General features: G+C 39.6%; 1 protein-coding gene across 1 annotated transcript in view; it reads left to right on the top strand.

Annotated features, from left to right (window-relative positions):
* The window catches only part of DSCAM (DS cell adhesion molecule), a 697,767-nt gene that overhangs the window by 603,125 nt on the left and 77,957 nt on the right, over nt 1–16,685 (top strand). Inside the window, exons 22-26 of the mRNA XM_075912112.2 lie at nt 4,872–4,989; nt 5,776–5,939; nt 8,848–8,946; nt 10,088–10,276; nt 11,582–11,872. Of these exons, the coding sequence (XP_075768227.1) occupies nt 4,872–4,989; nt 5,776–5,939; nt 8,848–8,946; nt 10,088–10,276; nt 11,582–11,872 (861 nt within the window). The remainder of the gene's footprint in view (nt 1–4,871; nt 4,990–5,775; nt 5,940–8,847; nt 8,947–10,087; nt 10,277–11,581; nt 11,873–16,685) is intronic.

Raw genomic sequence — 16,685 nt, 5'->3', positions numbered from 1 at the left:
ACTTTGCAAATAAATAATATGAAAAGAGTATCTAGTGTATGGAAAGTAGTGGCCCTTACCTTAGAACTTAGTTCCTCCTCTGCCACTGACAAATTGGGCAGCCTAGTTTCTCCATTGATTACAGCATTATGATACTTCCCAGGTGATACCAACATATTCAGTATCCTTTGTCTCTGTGTTCGGCCAGTTTTAGCTTGGCCTTCCTCACTTTTTATTTCCTCCTTCTGATACTCAGTTCAGTCATTGCTTAGCAGGTCTCCCATCTTCCTTTTATGTGTGTTCCAACCATATGACCCTTATTTCTTTTATGATATTTGTTAACATGTCCTACTCTGTGAGCTCTCTTCTCTCGCATTTTGTCTTTCCATGAATTATGTTGTTTCTTCCTCAGCAATCTGCAATGGTAATGGGCAGCGATCTGATTTCATTAGCTACTGTCATTGGCCAAATCTCTGCTGTGTTTGGTAGGGTGACCAATCCAATCAGATGGTATAAATTTAGTGTGGAGGCTTCTGTTTGACCGGCTCTTGTGAAGCATTTCATGGTAGAACCCTACAAATCTGTGAATGTCCACAGACTATTTTTGCAAATTGTGAATTGGCTGCAGATACACATTTTGTGGTAAAATCCCTGCAAATCTGTGGATATCTGCACATCATGTGAGGATTGCTGATTGATCAGATGCAAATAGAAATTTTGTATCCACATAGGGTTCTACTTTGTGGTACAGATTTAGCATGTCCTTTTATAAGTTAAAATTTGTGAATTAAAAGAAAAGTAGTATTGCTTTTTTTACACTGTAAGCATGTCCTGTGAGCTGCGTTCTGTCAGTTTGCAAGTGGTTTGTGTTTCTGTGAAGTTACGTGTTTCTGCTATGCACCCTAATGATGTAGATCGCACAAAATGGTCAAAAAAAATCCTATCATAACCACAAATGAAATATCCACAGGGACCTTACATTTGATCTGTAACCTAGGGAGCAATTAACTTTTGAAGCTGCCTTCAGAAAGTAGGTAAACTGCACAAGCAGGTTGCTAAGATCATAGATATCCCCTGGTGAGGCCTTTTACTTGATTTCTGCTATATGAACAATTTTTTTCTTCAAGAGATGGATCTTTCATTCGTCCAAAATAGCAGTAAAAAACAACAGAAATTGTAAGTCAGCACAGAGGAGCTTAGGAGCTCTCAGAAATTTTGCAATTTTATTTTACTTTCTGGTCTTTTTTGGAACAATTGTTTCTTATTCTTGCAATTTTGGAATTTCCTATGGAACAGGAATTCTAGTTTCCTGCCATTTCTCCTCAAAAGTGGACTGCAGTTGCTGTTGAAACTTTAGATGCCTTTAGGGGGTCTATTTTGTAGATAAATTATAAGTGACTTCATTGACTGCTTTTTTTCTTAGACAGAATGAGTAGCTTAAAAACATCCTCCGGGGGAGGGGGTGAATTTTTGACTCCACTGAAGTCAGAGTGAGAGTTTGGCATTGATTTCAGTGAGCCCAGGATTTCACTCCAGGTGCTCAGTCTGTGGTAAGACTGTTGGGACTGACTAATTTCTTCATGCCATTTCTGTGATATAATTTGCAGTACCTCTGAAACCAACATCCCATCAAGGGTAATGAACTACCTGCAGATGTAGAATAAGCAGGTATTTGTTGACTGCTGTTTGCTTGTAATGGGCATTTTCAGTCTGGGTATGTCAGGGCAGTTTTTCTGGAAAAACTATATTTATGTCCATGCTGCTATTGTGGTCTTTCGACAGAAAGTCAAAAGAATGGAGAGGTTTTCCTGACAGCGGTAAACCTCTTTCTACAAGGAAGAAGCCTTTTGCCAAAAAAGCTTTTTTGGAAAAAGGCATGTGTGGATGCGGAAGCGAGTGTTTTTTTGAAAGAAGAGGCCCCCAGGGAAGAGCACAAGTGCCCTAGTGGCCACTCCATCCACAGTAATCACAACTTAAATGTGAGATAGCATCCAATCATTGCTTTTTCATTGTGCTTTTGCTGTGTGGACACTTTCTTTGGAAAAAAGTTTTTCCAGAAGATCTCTTCCAGAAAAGCTTCTTCCGAAAGAAGCTTACTGTCTAGATGTAGCCTCTGTTGCCTTTTCTGTCAGCAATATACTGCAGTCCTACTGTCTAAGTGTCATTTTACATCCATTCCTCTTGATCATTAGAACTGATATTTTGTGTGTTTGTTGAAGAGACCACTTGGACTAATAAGCTTAGGTTCCTATAGCACATTAAGAGAATCTAGGCATCACAATTCAAAATGATTATATAATAAAAGGCTTCATTTTCTCTTCATGAATCCCAGCAGTCCCACTGCAACCCACAGAAGTAATTTCCCTTCACTCTTCAAGATCTGTTCTGTTATGTGTGATTTTACTTTAAATATTATTTGCAGAGGATAAGAACCCACTGAGATGAAACACCCCAGTTACAGTCAATGCTGCCTCTCATATTCATGTTTGTCTAATTGGCACAAAATGGATCACTAACTGTCAGTTCTGATAAACATACACTATTGAAGAGGGTCAGTATTCCAAAAGCACTAGGAAGTGAAGTTGTATCCAAATTCAGCATGTTGCTTTTTGGTACAGATTTAAGGGGGGGAAATGAATAATAAATAGCTTTGTGTTATGCAGCACAAAAGGAATCTATTAAAAATGACAAATCTGTTTTTCAAGGTCCCACAACTCAAAATGTCAAACTGAGCTTTTCCAATTCAAAAGAAAATTCCTCTTCTTTAACTATAATGTTTTAGTCGAGTCTTCCTCAGAGCATGCTGAAAAGAACAATGTATTGGCTTGTGTTGAACATTCTGCTGCTGCTGCAGCCTGAAACCTTTAAAACTGATGGTTAAAGCAAGCACGTGCTAAAGTGCAGCAAAGTAATGTTTCTTCTATGAGCCAACTTATCAAATAGTTTCCTGGTCCTGGCAACTGCTCTCTTCCTATTTTTAAAATTTACTGTGCCACATATATTCCTCCTATACAATATCAAGTCTTTATTTTCAACGCAGACTACCCATTTTGACTGCACAAATGCCAATTCTGTAGACACAGACTGCTGCAAGAACAAATATAGAAGGTGCCTTTAAAATTTTGCCTTGTATTTCTAAAATCGTCTGAGGTCCATGCTTTTGAGAACACAACTTGCACATCCACCTGAATGTTTTCAGATGGAATACCTTGCTGACTTTAGCAAGTATGTGATCACATTTTCCATGACCAGAACTCTGTTCTTTCCTAGTGATCTCCAGTTGCCAGAATGCCCCCTTGGGTATCATTGCAACAGGAAGCAACTTAGATCAGAAAAAGGACTATTCTAATTCGCACCAGGGACTGGCTTTGGGATCGGGGAGCGGGGGGGCACAAAGGTGACATAAAACCACATTTTCCCTCCAGATGAGTTGCATGCAAAACTAGTGCAGCTTAAGATCTGGCTCTGTATGTCACTAACGAGCAGTTCCACTAAATTGCATCTTTACTCTCAAATATCCATTTTACTGATATGAACTCTTGACTGATTTTCACAACTGTGGATACATTTTAATGTAACACTGTATCATTAGGGGAGATTAACCTAATTGTCAAAATCTGTCTGTCTATTTTAGGCACTTGTATAGTGTCCATCACTACCATATTTAATCATTGGCACTTTTTTCCCTTGTGGAGCCAGAAAATATATACCTAACTGACAATCACACATCAGGATATGAATCCTAGCAGTGCCACTTACAATCTTATGTTGGTACGTAGGTATCTAGCTGGACTTCAGGATGACAGTGTTTTATCTGGTGTAATAATTTTCTTTTTTACATTAACATTGCTTTGGGTGCAAACATAGATAATAACTAAGACTGCTTCCAAAGAGCCTATTGTATTCCCAAACTGCTAGAAAATGAGAAGGAAGAAAATTTTTACAAAGGTACAGTAGATATTGGGACAAGCTCTGATCACAAGATTACCTAGGTCTTATCTATACAAGGCAGTGGAATGATCCTGCAGCAATTGACCTATTGCCCATTGATTTATCATGTGTAACTCAGTCTTCAAGCACTTCCACACTGGTGTTGATGAGAGAGCAGCCCCCACCCACCTTATGCACGCACGATTTGCATAGCAGAAGTAGATTGATGGTGTGGTTGGTGTACACGAGGCCTTAGATGAAAGTATATGCAATGAGGCTATATGACCATACAGGCAAAGCTTAAGGTGGCTTGACACTTGTAAAAAATGAGTCTCATTCATAGCAAGAACAGGGAATAAAACAATATTGAATTTTGGAGGAATGAATGTCGGTCATTGAAGACACGCATTACTCATAACAGAGATTTGGAAACAACTCTCTTGATAAATTCAGAGTGTTTTCCACTTTCACTTCACTGAGGTAAATAAGATTTTCTCTTTGCTAGCTGAAATTAGGCAATATCATAGGATGCTGATAAAATATTCTTCCGTAACTGGTGCCTTTAAGATTCTTACGTGTGGTAGACATGACAACCAGAAAATACAGGTAATTTGAAGGGAGGAATCTCTTTGAGATAATGTTCCATTTTGGCTCCTAACTATGGATAAACAAAAGATTAAGTTTTCATAGGAAAATAAAGAGGGCTCAGTGATTAAAAGCTTTGGGTATTTATTCTTCTTCAAGGCTCTTCCACCCCCAATCTTCTTTCCTCCAGATATTAAAATATGTGTTTAAATAAATAGCTGAAAATGTGGGTTGAAAATAATTAATTTCATAGATACATAGCTTGGAGCAAGTGGGCTTTTCCTTTTAATATTTATGTTTGCATTTGTGTGTTCTTACTCCAACGAATGTATGGAAAAGAGCTTCTCTGTTTCAGTCTTCCTCTTCTTATTGTTCAGCTCCAGCCAGAATTCTGACATTCAGTGGCACAGTAACAACCCCATGGATGAAGGATATCGTCCTTCCTTGCAAGGCCGTTGGGGACCCATCTCCTACAGTCAAATGGATGAAGGATAGGTAACCAGCAACTATATGTGCAGCTTGAATAAGACACTTCAGCTGAAAATCATGCAGCGAGCGTGTGCATGACACTATATGAATGTGTCAGGAGGAATCTACCCTTGCTTCACAATGTAGAGAATGGGCACAGCTGCAGAAGTGAAGTTTAGAATGTCCAATGGACTAAAATTTGTTGACTATAAGGGTTAGAAGGTACTGAAAATGAGGGGAAAAGTAAATATTAAAAACTTTAAATATAGTTTTGATTGTTATTTAGATATCAAGGTTCGGGGAATATAACTGTCATGTCAGTAATCATTGTGTTGCTAATGTGAATTAAAATCCATGGTAAATGCCAATAACAGTAATCTTCTAAAAAGAAATAATCACGCGTGTTTGCTCTTTTATAAACATATTGGTCATGCATTGGAGATCCATGCTTGTGACAGTAAGGGCAATAATTTGATCCAAATATTGGATCAGCAGTGATATTTAGGAGTTATGAGGGAGAAATCTATGTCACATACCAGTGACTTTGATGCGTTTTGCTACTTTAATTTACATTATGCCTCAAGTTGACTGCACTTTTTAAAGTGGCAGATAATTAAGGAAGGAGCTATTTTGTAACCCTTTATATTCCAAACCATAGCCTGGGGATTCCCTATCCAAATACTGACCATTGGCATTCTCCAGCAACATGCTTCCAGTGCTGCTTGAACTAAAGAGGGTCCTGGCTTCTTCTTATGTTTGATTTAATCCGATTGTAACTTCTTTAATGTATGCATTTTGTTTCCTGTGAGGTAGTAACGGGACACCCAGTCTAGTGACGATTGATGGGCGAAGAAGCATCTTTAGCAATGGCAGCTTTGTTATCCGTACTGTGAAAGCAGAGGATTCTGGATATTACAGCTGTGTGGCTAGTAACAACTGGGGATCAGATGAAATTATTTTGAATTTGCAGGTACAAGGTAAGCCAATTGGACCTCTTATGTAATTGTATTTTACAGTCTTATCATGGCTACTGGTTAATATGTAAGACGCATGTAATATATATTTAAGTTGTATGTCTGCATGTCTTTGTACAAACATTAATATTTTTGAAAATTTAAATATTCAAAAACAAGACATTGCTAATCCAAAGAAGGGTTTGGCTAGTAATGGTAAACTAGGCTGCTTTTCAATGTATCATCCTGTATATTTTATGGTACGCATTTTGCAAGCTAAAAATTAATATGATAGTCATTGGCCTCAATATGACTGTTCATGCACTTAAAGTTAAGCATATGCATAAGCATGTGCAGAATCAAGCCCAAAATGTTCACTTTCAGTTGGTTTTGAGAGCTCTACAAGGAAAATAGCATCTTATGTTTTCACCATTTAATATATAATTTTAAGGTTTAAAAAATTTAACAATAGCTGAAGGAGTTTTATTTACACATCCAAAATCAAATTTTGCTTGACTGAGACCTAGCATGAAACATTTCATGATGAAAGGAGAAATGTACGGAAAGCTATGGTGACTATTGGAGGGGATATTCATATTTTCCCCTACTATAGTCTTATTTAACAGGTATTACCAGGTACCTGCTATAATATTTTAAAATGTATACAGTTACCCAACATGGTATTGTTGGGTGCACAAACAATGTGAAAATGTGTATAACGCTCATGTTAACAAAAGCCAGCAATATGCACATGCATTCACAAGATCCCTCAACAAAATAGACCCTTGCAATGGGCTTTAATTATCAAAAACTAATCAGGTTTGGGGAAAATTACTGCTGGATTGAGCACATGGATCACACTTTGGAAAACACTCTCTTCCCTGTCCCCAGATATACTATCCTCAAAATTGTCAGCTCAAACTGCCCAGCAATTTAGAACACAAAGAGAGAAGTGGTCTCTATGGCAGTGTAAGCATTTCTAAGTATCCCTATCATTTAAACTGGGAAACAAGCATCAGTGAATACATGAACTCACCTAAAATCCAGCAAAAGTGCTTGTTTGTAATGTCTGAAACATGATCACAATAGGGTAATATGAGACAGAAATAACAGTAACCGGAAGTCTCGTTTCTTATATTCTAGTACGGGCTCTCATAATTGTATACTCCCAGAGTTATTAAACTGCAGTAACTAAAAACAAATCACTATTAATTCCTTTGAATAAAGGAAGGTTGGTATTTAATGTGTGCAGGGGTGACAGGTTGGCAGAAATTTTGGTGGTGTCCAGAATGCCCAGAGCCCACACCCTTCCCCCACTCACCCTCTCTCTCCCGCTCACCTCCCAAGACTCTGAGAGGAAGTTTGGGTGGGGGTGAAGGCTTTGGGAAGGAGCTTGGGAGTAGACCCTGTGCTATAGCAAGTACTGGGATTCAGAAAACGGCTGGCTCTGAGAGGGAGTTTGGGTGCATATGGAGATCTAGGATGCAGGCTCTGGGAGGGAGTTTGGGGACTTGACGGAGAAAGCAAGTTTGAGGGCAGGACAGGTGGGTGGGGGGAGAGGATGAAGACTCTGAAGGGAGTGGGGTGCACACAAGGACAGGTGGGGGAAGGGGATGAGGTGCCACGCCTGACCCAGGCAACTTAAAGTGCCCCAGGAGCCTCACTGCCACCACCATCGACAGCACAGCCTGGCTAGCTGCACGTAGCACAGAGAATATTCCTCTCTCGGGCGTCAGTGAGTCACATGCTAGCAGTCGTGAGGAGCATGCAGCAGGATGCTGCTCTAGGCCATCTGCAGTGGCAAGGGCCCTGGGTATTTTAAGCAGCTGGTAGAGCTGGGAGCAGGGGTGGCCTGTCCATATAGGCGAACTAGGCTGTCGCCTAGGGTGCCAAGTTAAATGGGGAGCCAAATGGTGGCGCAATATCATTGAAGGGTTTGGAGGTGGGGGCGCCGATTGCATGGTTCGCCTAGGGCTCTGGCAGCTAGTCTAGGGCCGCCCCTGGCTGGGGGATGTATGGAAGAAGCGTGCAGGGCAGTAGGGGGGCAGGGTATATGGGAAACAGGGAGTGCAGGGGGCAACAGGTGACAAGTTTTGCTGGAGCCCAACCCTAGGCCAGAAATATTCCTTGTGCCAGGGCACCACGGGGCCCATATTGCTTGTCATCCATGCGTATGTGGGATCTTAGATCGAGAAGGTGAGAACTATGATGAAAAATTGTATGTTCTATCTTTTAGTGTGTAATATGTTCATTAACTCTCAGTAAAATGTACCAAACCAAAATGAATAAGGGAACAATGGCACAGCACTTCTGGGGTAAACAATCTTCCTTTCAATATATAGAGTTTACTTTTTCTGAAGCATTCGTACTGTTAAGTAATTAAGATGTTTTGGGGCATAGGAAACTGGGTTTTTTCTAGGCAGAGATACTCCTCTCCTTTGCCTTTTACAGCACATGACTAAATTTTCAGCACATGAAGCTGAACTAAAAATGTGTATGTACCTGTTCTTGCCTGTGCAATTACCACTATTTGGTTCAAACACATCTCTGCATGTGCCATTTATTTTATCAGCTGAAAATTCGGGCATTGCACTTAAAGCAGGCATGAAAATTCTTAGAAAGTAATCTTGTGAGGGCGAATGTGTTCTTTGTCATTGGGGAGAAGATCCTGCAGGACAGTAGTGCTGAGAAATACAGATGTTCAGAGGAAAAAGTGGGGGAAAGTGAGAAAAATGAAAGAGAAAATTGTATAGAAATTTAAATATAAAAATGAGAGCTTGTCTGAGGATGTCAATTATACAGACATTTTGACAGAAATAATTTGCATTTTTTGCCATACAAAACAGTTATTTGATAAATGTCTGTTATAATGGTTTAAAGTTATGCATAATCATCTGAATCTATTTTCTGTTTTTAACTCTTTCCCATCCAGTGCCACCAGACCAGCCAAGACTTACTGTGTCCAAAACCACATCTTCTTCTATCACTCTTTCTTGGATACCTGGAGACAATGGTGGTAGTTCTATCCGAGGTAACAGAATTAAGGTTAACTGCAACTAAATTATGGTCTCTTTATGTAATAATGAACAACTGCAATAGAAAAAAACTCCACATATTATCAGGATCCAAATCTGCAGTAGACAATGATAACATCTTACAGCAAAATGCAGTTTCTTTTGATTATCATTTTACTCTATATTTCAGCCTTCCCCAATTGTTCTCCAGTGACTTTTACTGCTTGTACATGCAGCCTTTGGAAATCCATTTTGGGATCTAGATTAGGGATGTAACAGTATAGTTGATTCATCGATAAGCAAAAGTTTATAGGTTAATGCTATAGACAACACACATTTCCCCCTCCTGCCTCCTTGCTAGTAAATTTTTTAGCAGGATGGCCTGCAGCCCAGTTCAGTCATGGTTTGCACCGGGTCCAGGACCTATCTCCACTGCAGCTCTGCATTTAAAGTGTATTAAGAGCCAGGTGGGCAGGCAACCCGGCTCAGTTCCAGCTCTCTCTGGACCCAGGAGCTCAGTCTCCCCGGTCAGGGACTGCTACCATCCCATGCTGCTTCCTCTGTATGAGAGGCAGCAGCGTGGGGCGACAGATAGCTGGTCTGCAAGGGGGGCTGTTTTTTTAAACTAGCTCCCTTTGTGGACCAGTTCTCGCCTGGCACCCCATGCTGCTATCACTAATAGAGAGGCAGCAGTGCTGCGTGGCAGGGGGCTCCTCGGGAGTGAGGCCAGAGCACGCTAGCTGCCAGCCCCACTCTGGGGACTATAGAATAGTTGAGTAACTGACAAGAATTCATGAGGTTAATCGACTATTCAATTAACTGATATTTAACATCCCTAATCTAGGTCCATCCGTTGGTCTGTGCTGCTTGGCAAAAAGTGTTTTAAAACATGCCTCTCTCCTTCTCCACTTGAAGCCAAAATACTGAAACAGTATCATTTGAAATGGTTGCAGGAACTGGTGCACAAGTAATAGGTATATTACTCACACTTTATTGGAACTAGCCAGTAAGAAGAGAGTTCAATATCTTGCTGTGCAAAAGGGTTCCCTAATATAAAACGCTTTTATAACATCTTGACATATTCAGCAAAATTGGTGAATGCATATCTTCTAAAGAAGTTAGGTAGCGGGTTTATCATTGTCTTTGCTTTTCTTTCAGGTTACATACTTCAGTACTCTGAAGATAATAGTGAGCAGTGGGGTAGTTTTCCTATTAGCCCTAGTGAACGATCCTATCGTTTAGAGACCTTGAAATGTGGCACCTGGTATAAGTTCACACTGACTGCTCAGAATGGAGTGGGACCAGGACGCATCAGTGAGATCATAGAGGCCAAAACACTTGGAAAAGGTACTGAATTGGTGTCCTCTTTACTCCAACAGCTAATGAGTGTGTGAACTCTCATCATGCTCTAGATGTAATTCTGTTATGGTTAGAAAGAGAACCACAGATATTCCAATTGTAGTTGTGTTGAGTATTTTGTTATTGCTTTTGAAAACATTTGTTTGCATTTTTATTTTAACCATGTTGGTTCCTGGGCATGAGAGAGACAAAATGGGTGAGTTAATATCTTCTATTGGAGCAATTTTTATTAATGGAAGGAATAAGCCTTCAAGTTACACAGATTCCAATTCAGGTTGTGGGAGGAAACAAGAGTGTTTGAAGTTGGGAGAGACTGTTAGGAAGAAATGGTCATTAACCTCACTTACCCTTGTCTGTTTGAAAACAGTTCCAGCTGTGTCTATCTTGATAAAAGAAGTTAGCTCTGAAGCCCTTATATGTACCTTAGCTGCTTTTCTGTCTTGATTTAACTGGAATAATGTGCCAAAATGTTTTGGAAAATTTTACTTCTGAATTTGGAGCTTTTAGCATAGCTGTCCTTTTTTGTAAACTTAAAGGTGTACTGTCTGTTCCCTCTACCATTAAATGGACTTACCCATATGCTTCTAAGTAGAGCCAGTCAGAAAATGGAATTTCCATACCATGGAATCTTACAGTATTTCAACATTTGTTTTGATCCTGAAATGGGATGAAAAGCCAAAATATCAACTTCTTTTCGGGAATGCAAAATTTAGATTCAGAAATATGAAAAAATAAAATAGACATTTTTAAACAAAATGTTTCATTTCAAAATGTCAACATGTTAATGCTTTTGTTTGTGTTTTGTTTTGAGAGAAAATTGTGTCAACATTAACAATTTCCCAAGCAGTATTTTGATTTTCAGGAAACCTTGCATGCTATCAGGAACAATTTGTGGCTGAAAAATTTTGATCAGTTCTATCTCAAATATAGCACTAGTGGGCAATTCATTAATTTAGAATTTTTCTCCAAGTTTACCTGTCTTTCTCTGACACTTTCACTTAGTTTCCTACAAATTTGGGGAGTTTTTTTATGCAGCAGTGAATAACTGTATTCTCCATTCTGACATGTTTGTTCTAGACTTTCAAACTGACTTGTGCATATCAGGACCACATAGAAGTACATGCACACTATTCCTAGGTTTCAAAATTTGGGTCTCAGAAAAAAAAACCTTTAAAACTAGGGGAGAAATCTTTGCTGATTAATGGACACTTTAAGAATGATTTAGGATAAAAATAGGACCCTCATCAATTATTCCTTATTTAAGTATTTCAATTAAAGTTTACTTTCTCTTAGAGCCACAATTTTCCAAAGAACAAGAACTCTTTGCCAGTATTAACACCACTCGAGTGAGATTGAACCTTATTGGCTGGAATGATGGTGGTTGTCCAATCACCTCCTTTACTCTGGAGTATAGGCCATTTCGGACCACAGTTTGGACAACGGCTCAGAGGACATCACTTTCTAAGTCCTACATACTATATGACCTCCAGGAAGCAACTTGGTATGAACTTCAAATGAGAGTGTGCAACAGTGCAGGCTGTGCAGAGAAACAGGCCAAATTTGCCACACTCAACTATGATGGCAGTAAGTGCATCCATTTGAATTGTTTGCATTACATGTACTTTTTGTATAATATCTTTCTCTTCTATCCAACTGTCATTTTGATTTCTTTTTGTGACTGGTAACTGCAACCATGACCAGAAAAATTAAAAAAAAATGTGATTGGCTACAATGCCATTTCACAGAGTTTCTTTGTGATAGAACTTTAACACCCAGCAGCTCAGAATGCTGGATTAATAGTTAAAACCAAGGTTTTTTTAATCCAGAAAGTTATGTGATTCAGAAGGTTTCCTTATTATGTTATGCACTCAGTACTAGCTATAATTCACATACCATGAGCTGACTTCTTAAGGTATGTCTAGACTGTGGCACTATTTTGGGATTCCAGAGGTATCCCAAAGTAGCTATTCTGTGTCTTTTGAATCCGATATTTTGAAATAGATTTTGAAGAAACATGCTTGTTATTTCAACGTCCCTGTAACCCTTGTTCTACAAGGGTGAAGGGACGTTTCAGAATAGTGGTTTATTTTGAAATTTGGCACTGTATAGACAGCACCAAATTTCAAAATAAGCCATTTCAAAATTAGATTGAAATAAAATATGCAATTTGTGTAGCTCAAATTGCATATCTTATTTAGACCTACCTACGGGTGCAGGGTAGATGCACCCTTAGGGTATGTCTACACTGCCACCCTAGTTCAAACTAGAGTAGCTAATGTAGGCATTCGAACTTGCAAATGAAGCCCAGAATTTAAATATCCCGGGCTTCATTTGCATGTTCCCTGGTGGGCGCCATTTTTAAATACCCATAGTTCGAACTACGAGGTTTAATGGTAGTTCGAATTAGGAGCTCTAATTCAAACTACCTAGTCTGTGCCGCTGTAGCTGCGGGCAGGTAGTCCGAACTACGGGCATTTAAAAATGGAACCCACCCGGGAACATACAAATGAAGCTTGGGATATTTAAATTCCGGGCTTCATTTGCAAGTTTGAATGTCTACATTAGCCACCCTAGTTCGAACTAGGGTGGCAGCGTAGACATACCCCTAGTGTTTTACTTAGCCCCTTCTGTCCCTTCTTCTCTATCTTTTTACACAATTTTTCTGCCCTTTCCTGAAATTAGAAAAAAAATCAAGCACAATAATTACTGCATGACTAGATATGCTCTTTTAAACTGCATATTAAGTTGGGATGTCATGAAAGGCACATACCAGAATGTGTAATAAAAGAACTAGAGCATGTAGCCACTATATTCATAGGACAGACTGATTTAGAAAGGCAGATCACATGCTTTTTGGTCAATAGATAGTAAATAATTAAATGTCATGTAATGTTACCTAAGTGCCATTTAGCTTTATGTACTGCGATATGGAATCTTCAATAAGAAGACAATAAAATGGTAAAGACAATTATATTTCATAAGAATATAAGAATGGTCATACTGGGTCAGATCAAAGGTCCATCTAGCCCAGGATCTTGTCTTGTGACAGTGGTCAATGCTAGATGCCCCAGAGGGAATGAACAGAAGAAGAAATCATCAACTAATCCCTCCCCTGTCACCCATTTCCAGCCTCTGAAAAATAGATGCTAGGGACACCATTTCTACCCATCCTGGCTAATAGCTATTGATAGACCTAACCTCCCTGAATGTATATAGTTCTCTTTTCAACCCTGTTAAAGTCCTTGTCTTCACAAGATCCTTTGACAAGGAGTTCCACAGTTTGACTATGCACTGTGTGAAGAAAAACTTCCTTTTGTTTGTTTTAAACCTGTTACCTATTAATTTCACTTGGTGACCCCTAGTTCTTATTGTCATGGAGTGTGGGGGAGTCCCTGGGCCCTGCACTCTTATCCGCAGCTAGACATGACTCTCAGCTAGAAAGTAGAACGGAAGGTTGATTGGTTCATAGGGACACACCGTAGCCCAGACTTCTTGTTACAGGAACCAGGAACATTCAGTAGAATCTATCTTGGGGAATGGGAGGGGGGCCAGAGCCCCAGCTCAGGTCCCCCGCCTCCCCCCTCTCCCCCCCAGGCCAGCTAGGCTCTTTTCTCCCCCAGACAGCTAAAAACTACTTCAGACGTAGCAACTGGTCATCTAGCCTCCAGGTAGCCATGCCCCCTCTTTTGTTCAGATTCCCAGGCAAAGTGTCACCTGACTGAATCCTCCACCTAGCTCAGGTGACAGGCAGGCCTAGGCCATTCCCTATGTGCCTCCCCGCAGGAGTGCTCCGCTAGAGATCCCATCCTCCGATGGGCACCCAACACACACACACACACGCACACACACGGTGTAAAAACAGAGTGAACAAGAATGGACGGAGCCCCCACTACATTATACTTATGCTTTGGGAACAAGTAAATAACTTTTCCTTATTCGCTTTTTCCACACCAGTCATGATTTTATATACCTCTATCATAACCCTCCTTAGTCTCCTCTTTTCTAAGATGAAAAGTCCAAGTCTTTTTAATCTCTCTTCAAATGGGACCCATTCAAAACCACTAATCATTTTTGTTGCCCTTTTCTGAACCTTTTCCACTGCCAGTATGTCTTTTTTGAGATAAAGTGACCATATCTGCACACAGTATTCAAGATGTGGGTGTACCATAGTTTTATATAGAGGCAATAAGTTATTCTCTGTCTTATTCTCTATCCCTTTTTGAATGATTCCTAACATTCTGTTTGCTTGTTTGACTGCTGCTGCACATTGAGTGGATGTTTTCAGAGAACTATCCACAGTGACTTCAAGATTTCTCTCTTGAGTAGCTGTAGCTAAATTAGTCCCCATCGTTTTGTATGTTTAACTGGGATTATTTTTTCCACTGTGCATTACTTTATATTTATCAACATTACATTTCATTTGCCATTTTGTTGCCCAATCACATAGTTTGGTGAGATCTTTTTGAAGCTCTTCACAGTCTGCTTTGGTCTTAACTCTCTTTAGCAGTTTAGTATCATCTACAAATTTTGCCACCGTACTGTTTACCCCTTTCTCCAGATCATTTATAAATAGATTGAATAGGATTGGTCCCAGTACAGACTTTTGGGGAACATCACTAGTTACCTCTCTCCATTCTGAAAACTTACCATTTATTCCTACCCTTTGTTTTCTGTCTTTTAACTAGTTATCAGTCCCTGAGAGGACCTTCCCTGTTATCCCACGACAACCTAATTTACTTGAGAGCCTTTGGTGAGGGACCTTGTCAAAGGCTTTTTGGAAATCTATATATGCTATATCTACTGGATACCCCTTGTCCACGTGTCTATTAACCCCCTCAAATACTTTAGTAGATTAGGAAGGCATGTTGACTTTACAGAAACTGTGCTGATTTTTCCCCAACAAATTATGTTCACCTATGTGTCTGACAATTTTATTTTTTACTATAGTTTTAACTAGTTTCCCTGGTACTGACATTAGACTTACTGGTCTGTAATTGCCAGGAACTCCTCTATTTCAATGGGGCACTGCTTCCAGTCAGCTGGAAAATCTCACAAAGGGCAGCAGACATTTATAATGCTGATTATCCTCTTTGATAACAATGCTTTGGTAGTGAAGATCCACAGCCAAAGTGACTATAGTCAAACTTAGAGAGAAGTATGATCTGGAAAAATGAACACATGACTAGGAACCAGAAGAGTGTGTAGAGCAGGTTGGGAATTTCATTTACATGAAATTCTGAAATAATTTGCTGTAGAAATACCAAAATAGTCCTGCAGAGATGTGTCAGTGTTCCCAAAATGAAATATATCTCCCAGCTGCTCTCTGATGGGCTGCCAAGATAAGGGTGAGCCACAGAGCTGGAGACAATTGTTCAATGGAAACTCAAGGTGAATTTTCCATTAGAAATCATTCAGAAGTAAAATTTCCAACCAGTTCTACTCATAAATACAATCCCTGACCTTTTTGACTCATTGTCTGAGCTTAAGAAAGTCTCTTAACTGGTCTTTATTTCAGTTTCCCCACCAGTTGAAAGGGGATTATAATACTTATGAATGTATGAGGTGTCTAAGGGTACGTCTGCACCACAGAGGAAAATTGAAGCTAAAGATGAGTGCTTGTTGGCAAGAACAGAATTTGGGTAAAGACTTCAGAAAGTTCTGAGTTGTTGATATTTTTCACTCTTTGGTTGGAATAGATGATAGGTATTTGTAGAGTTTATAACAAATTATTAGGTTAAATGGTATGAGGAATCACACAGGAGTTACTTTTGGATTCCTAATTCTAAGGCTGGCTCTATTTTAATCCTAGCAAAATGCAGGACAATGTAGCACTTTAAAGACTAACAAGATGGTTTATTAGATGATGAGCTTTCGTGGGCCAGACCCACTTCCTCAGATCAAATAGTGGAAGAAAGTAGTCACAACCATATATACCAAAGGATACAATTAAAAAAATGAACAAATATGAAAAGGACAAATCACATTGCAGAACAGGAGGGGGATGCGGGGGAGGGGGGAAGGAAGGAAGGTAAGTGTCTGTGAATTGATGATATTAGAGGTAGGGAGAGTGGGATGTTTGTGAGTTAATGGTATTAGAGGTGATAATTGGAGAAACTGTCTTGGTAATGGGTGAGATAGTTCAAATGTTTGTTAAGTCCTTGTTGGCAAGTGTCGAATTTTAACATGAATGACAGTTCAGAGGATTCCCTTTCAAGTGCAGATGTAAAAGGTCTTTGTAGCAGAATGCAGGTGGTCAAGTCATTGAGAGAGTGTTTGGGTTTTGCACAAAAAGGAAATGTCCACACTGCTTGTTTTTGCGCAAAAACCCCTAGCAAAAAATCTTTTCTCATTTGCAGAAAATATGCAAATGAGATTGTGACTTATACTAATGAGTTCC

The sequence above is a fragment of the Pelodiscus sinensis genome, chromosome 1 (assembly GCF_052426305.1).
Source record: "Pelodiscus sinensis isolate ZL-2025 chromosome 1, ASM5242630v1, whole genome shotgun sequence".
Lineage (NCBI taxonomy): Eukaryota > Metazoa > Chordata > Testudines > Trionychidae > Pelodiscus > Pelodiscus sinensis.
The sequence above is the reverse complement of the archived record's forward strand: the minus strand, read 5'-3'. Positions and strand labels throughout refer to the sequence as shown.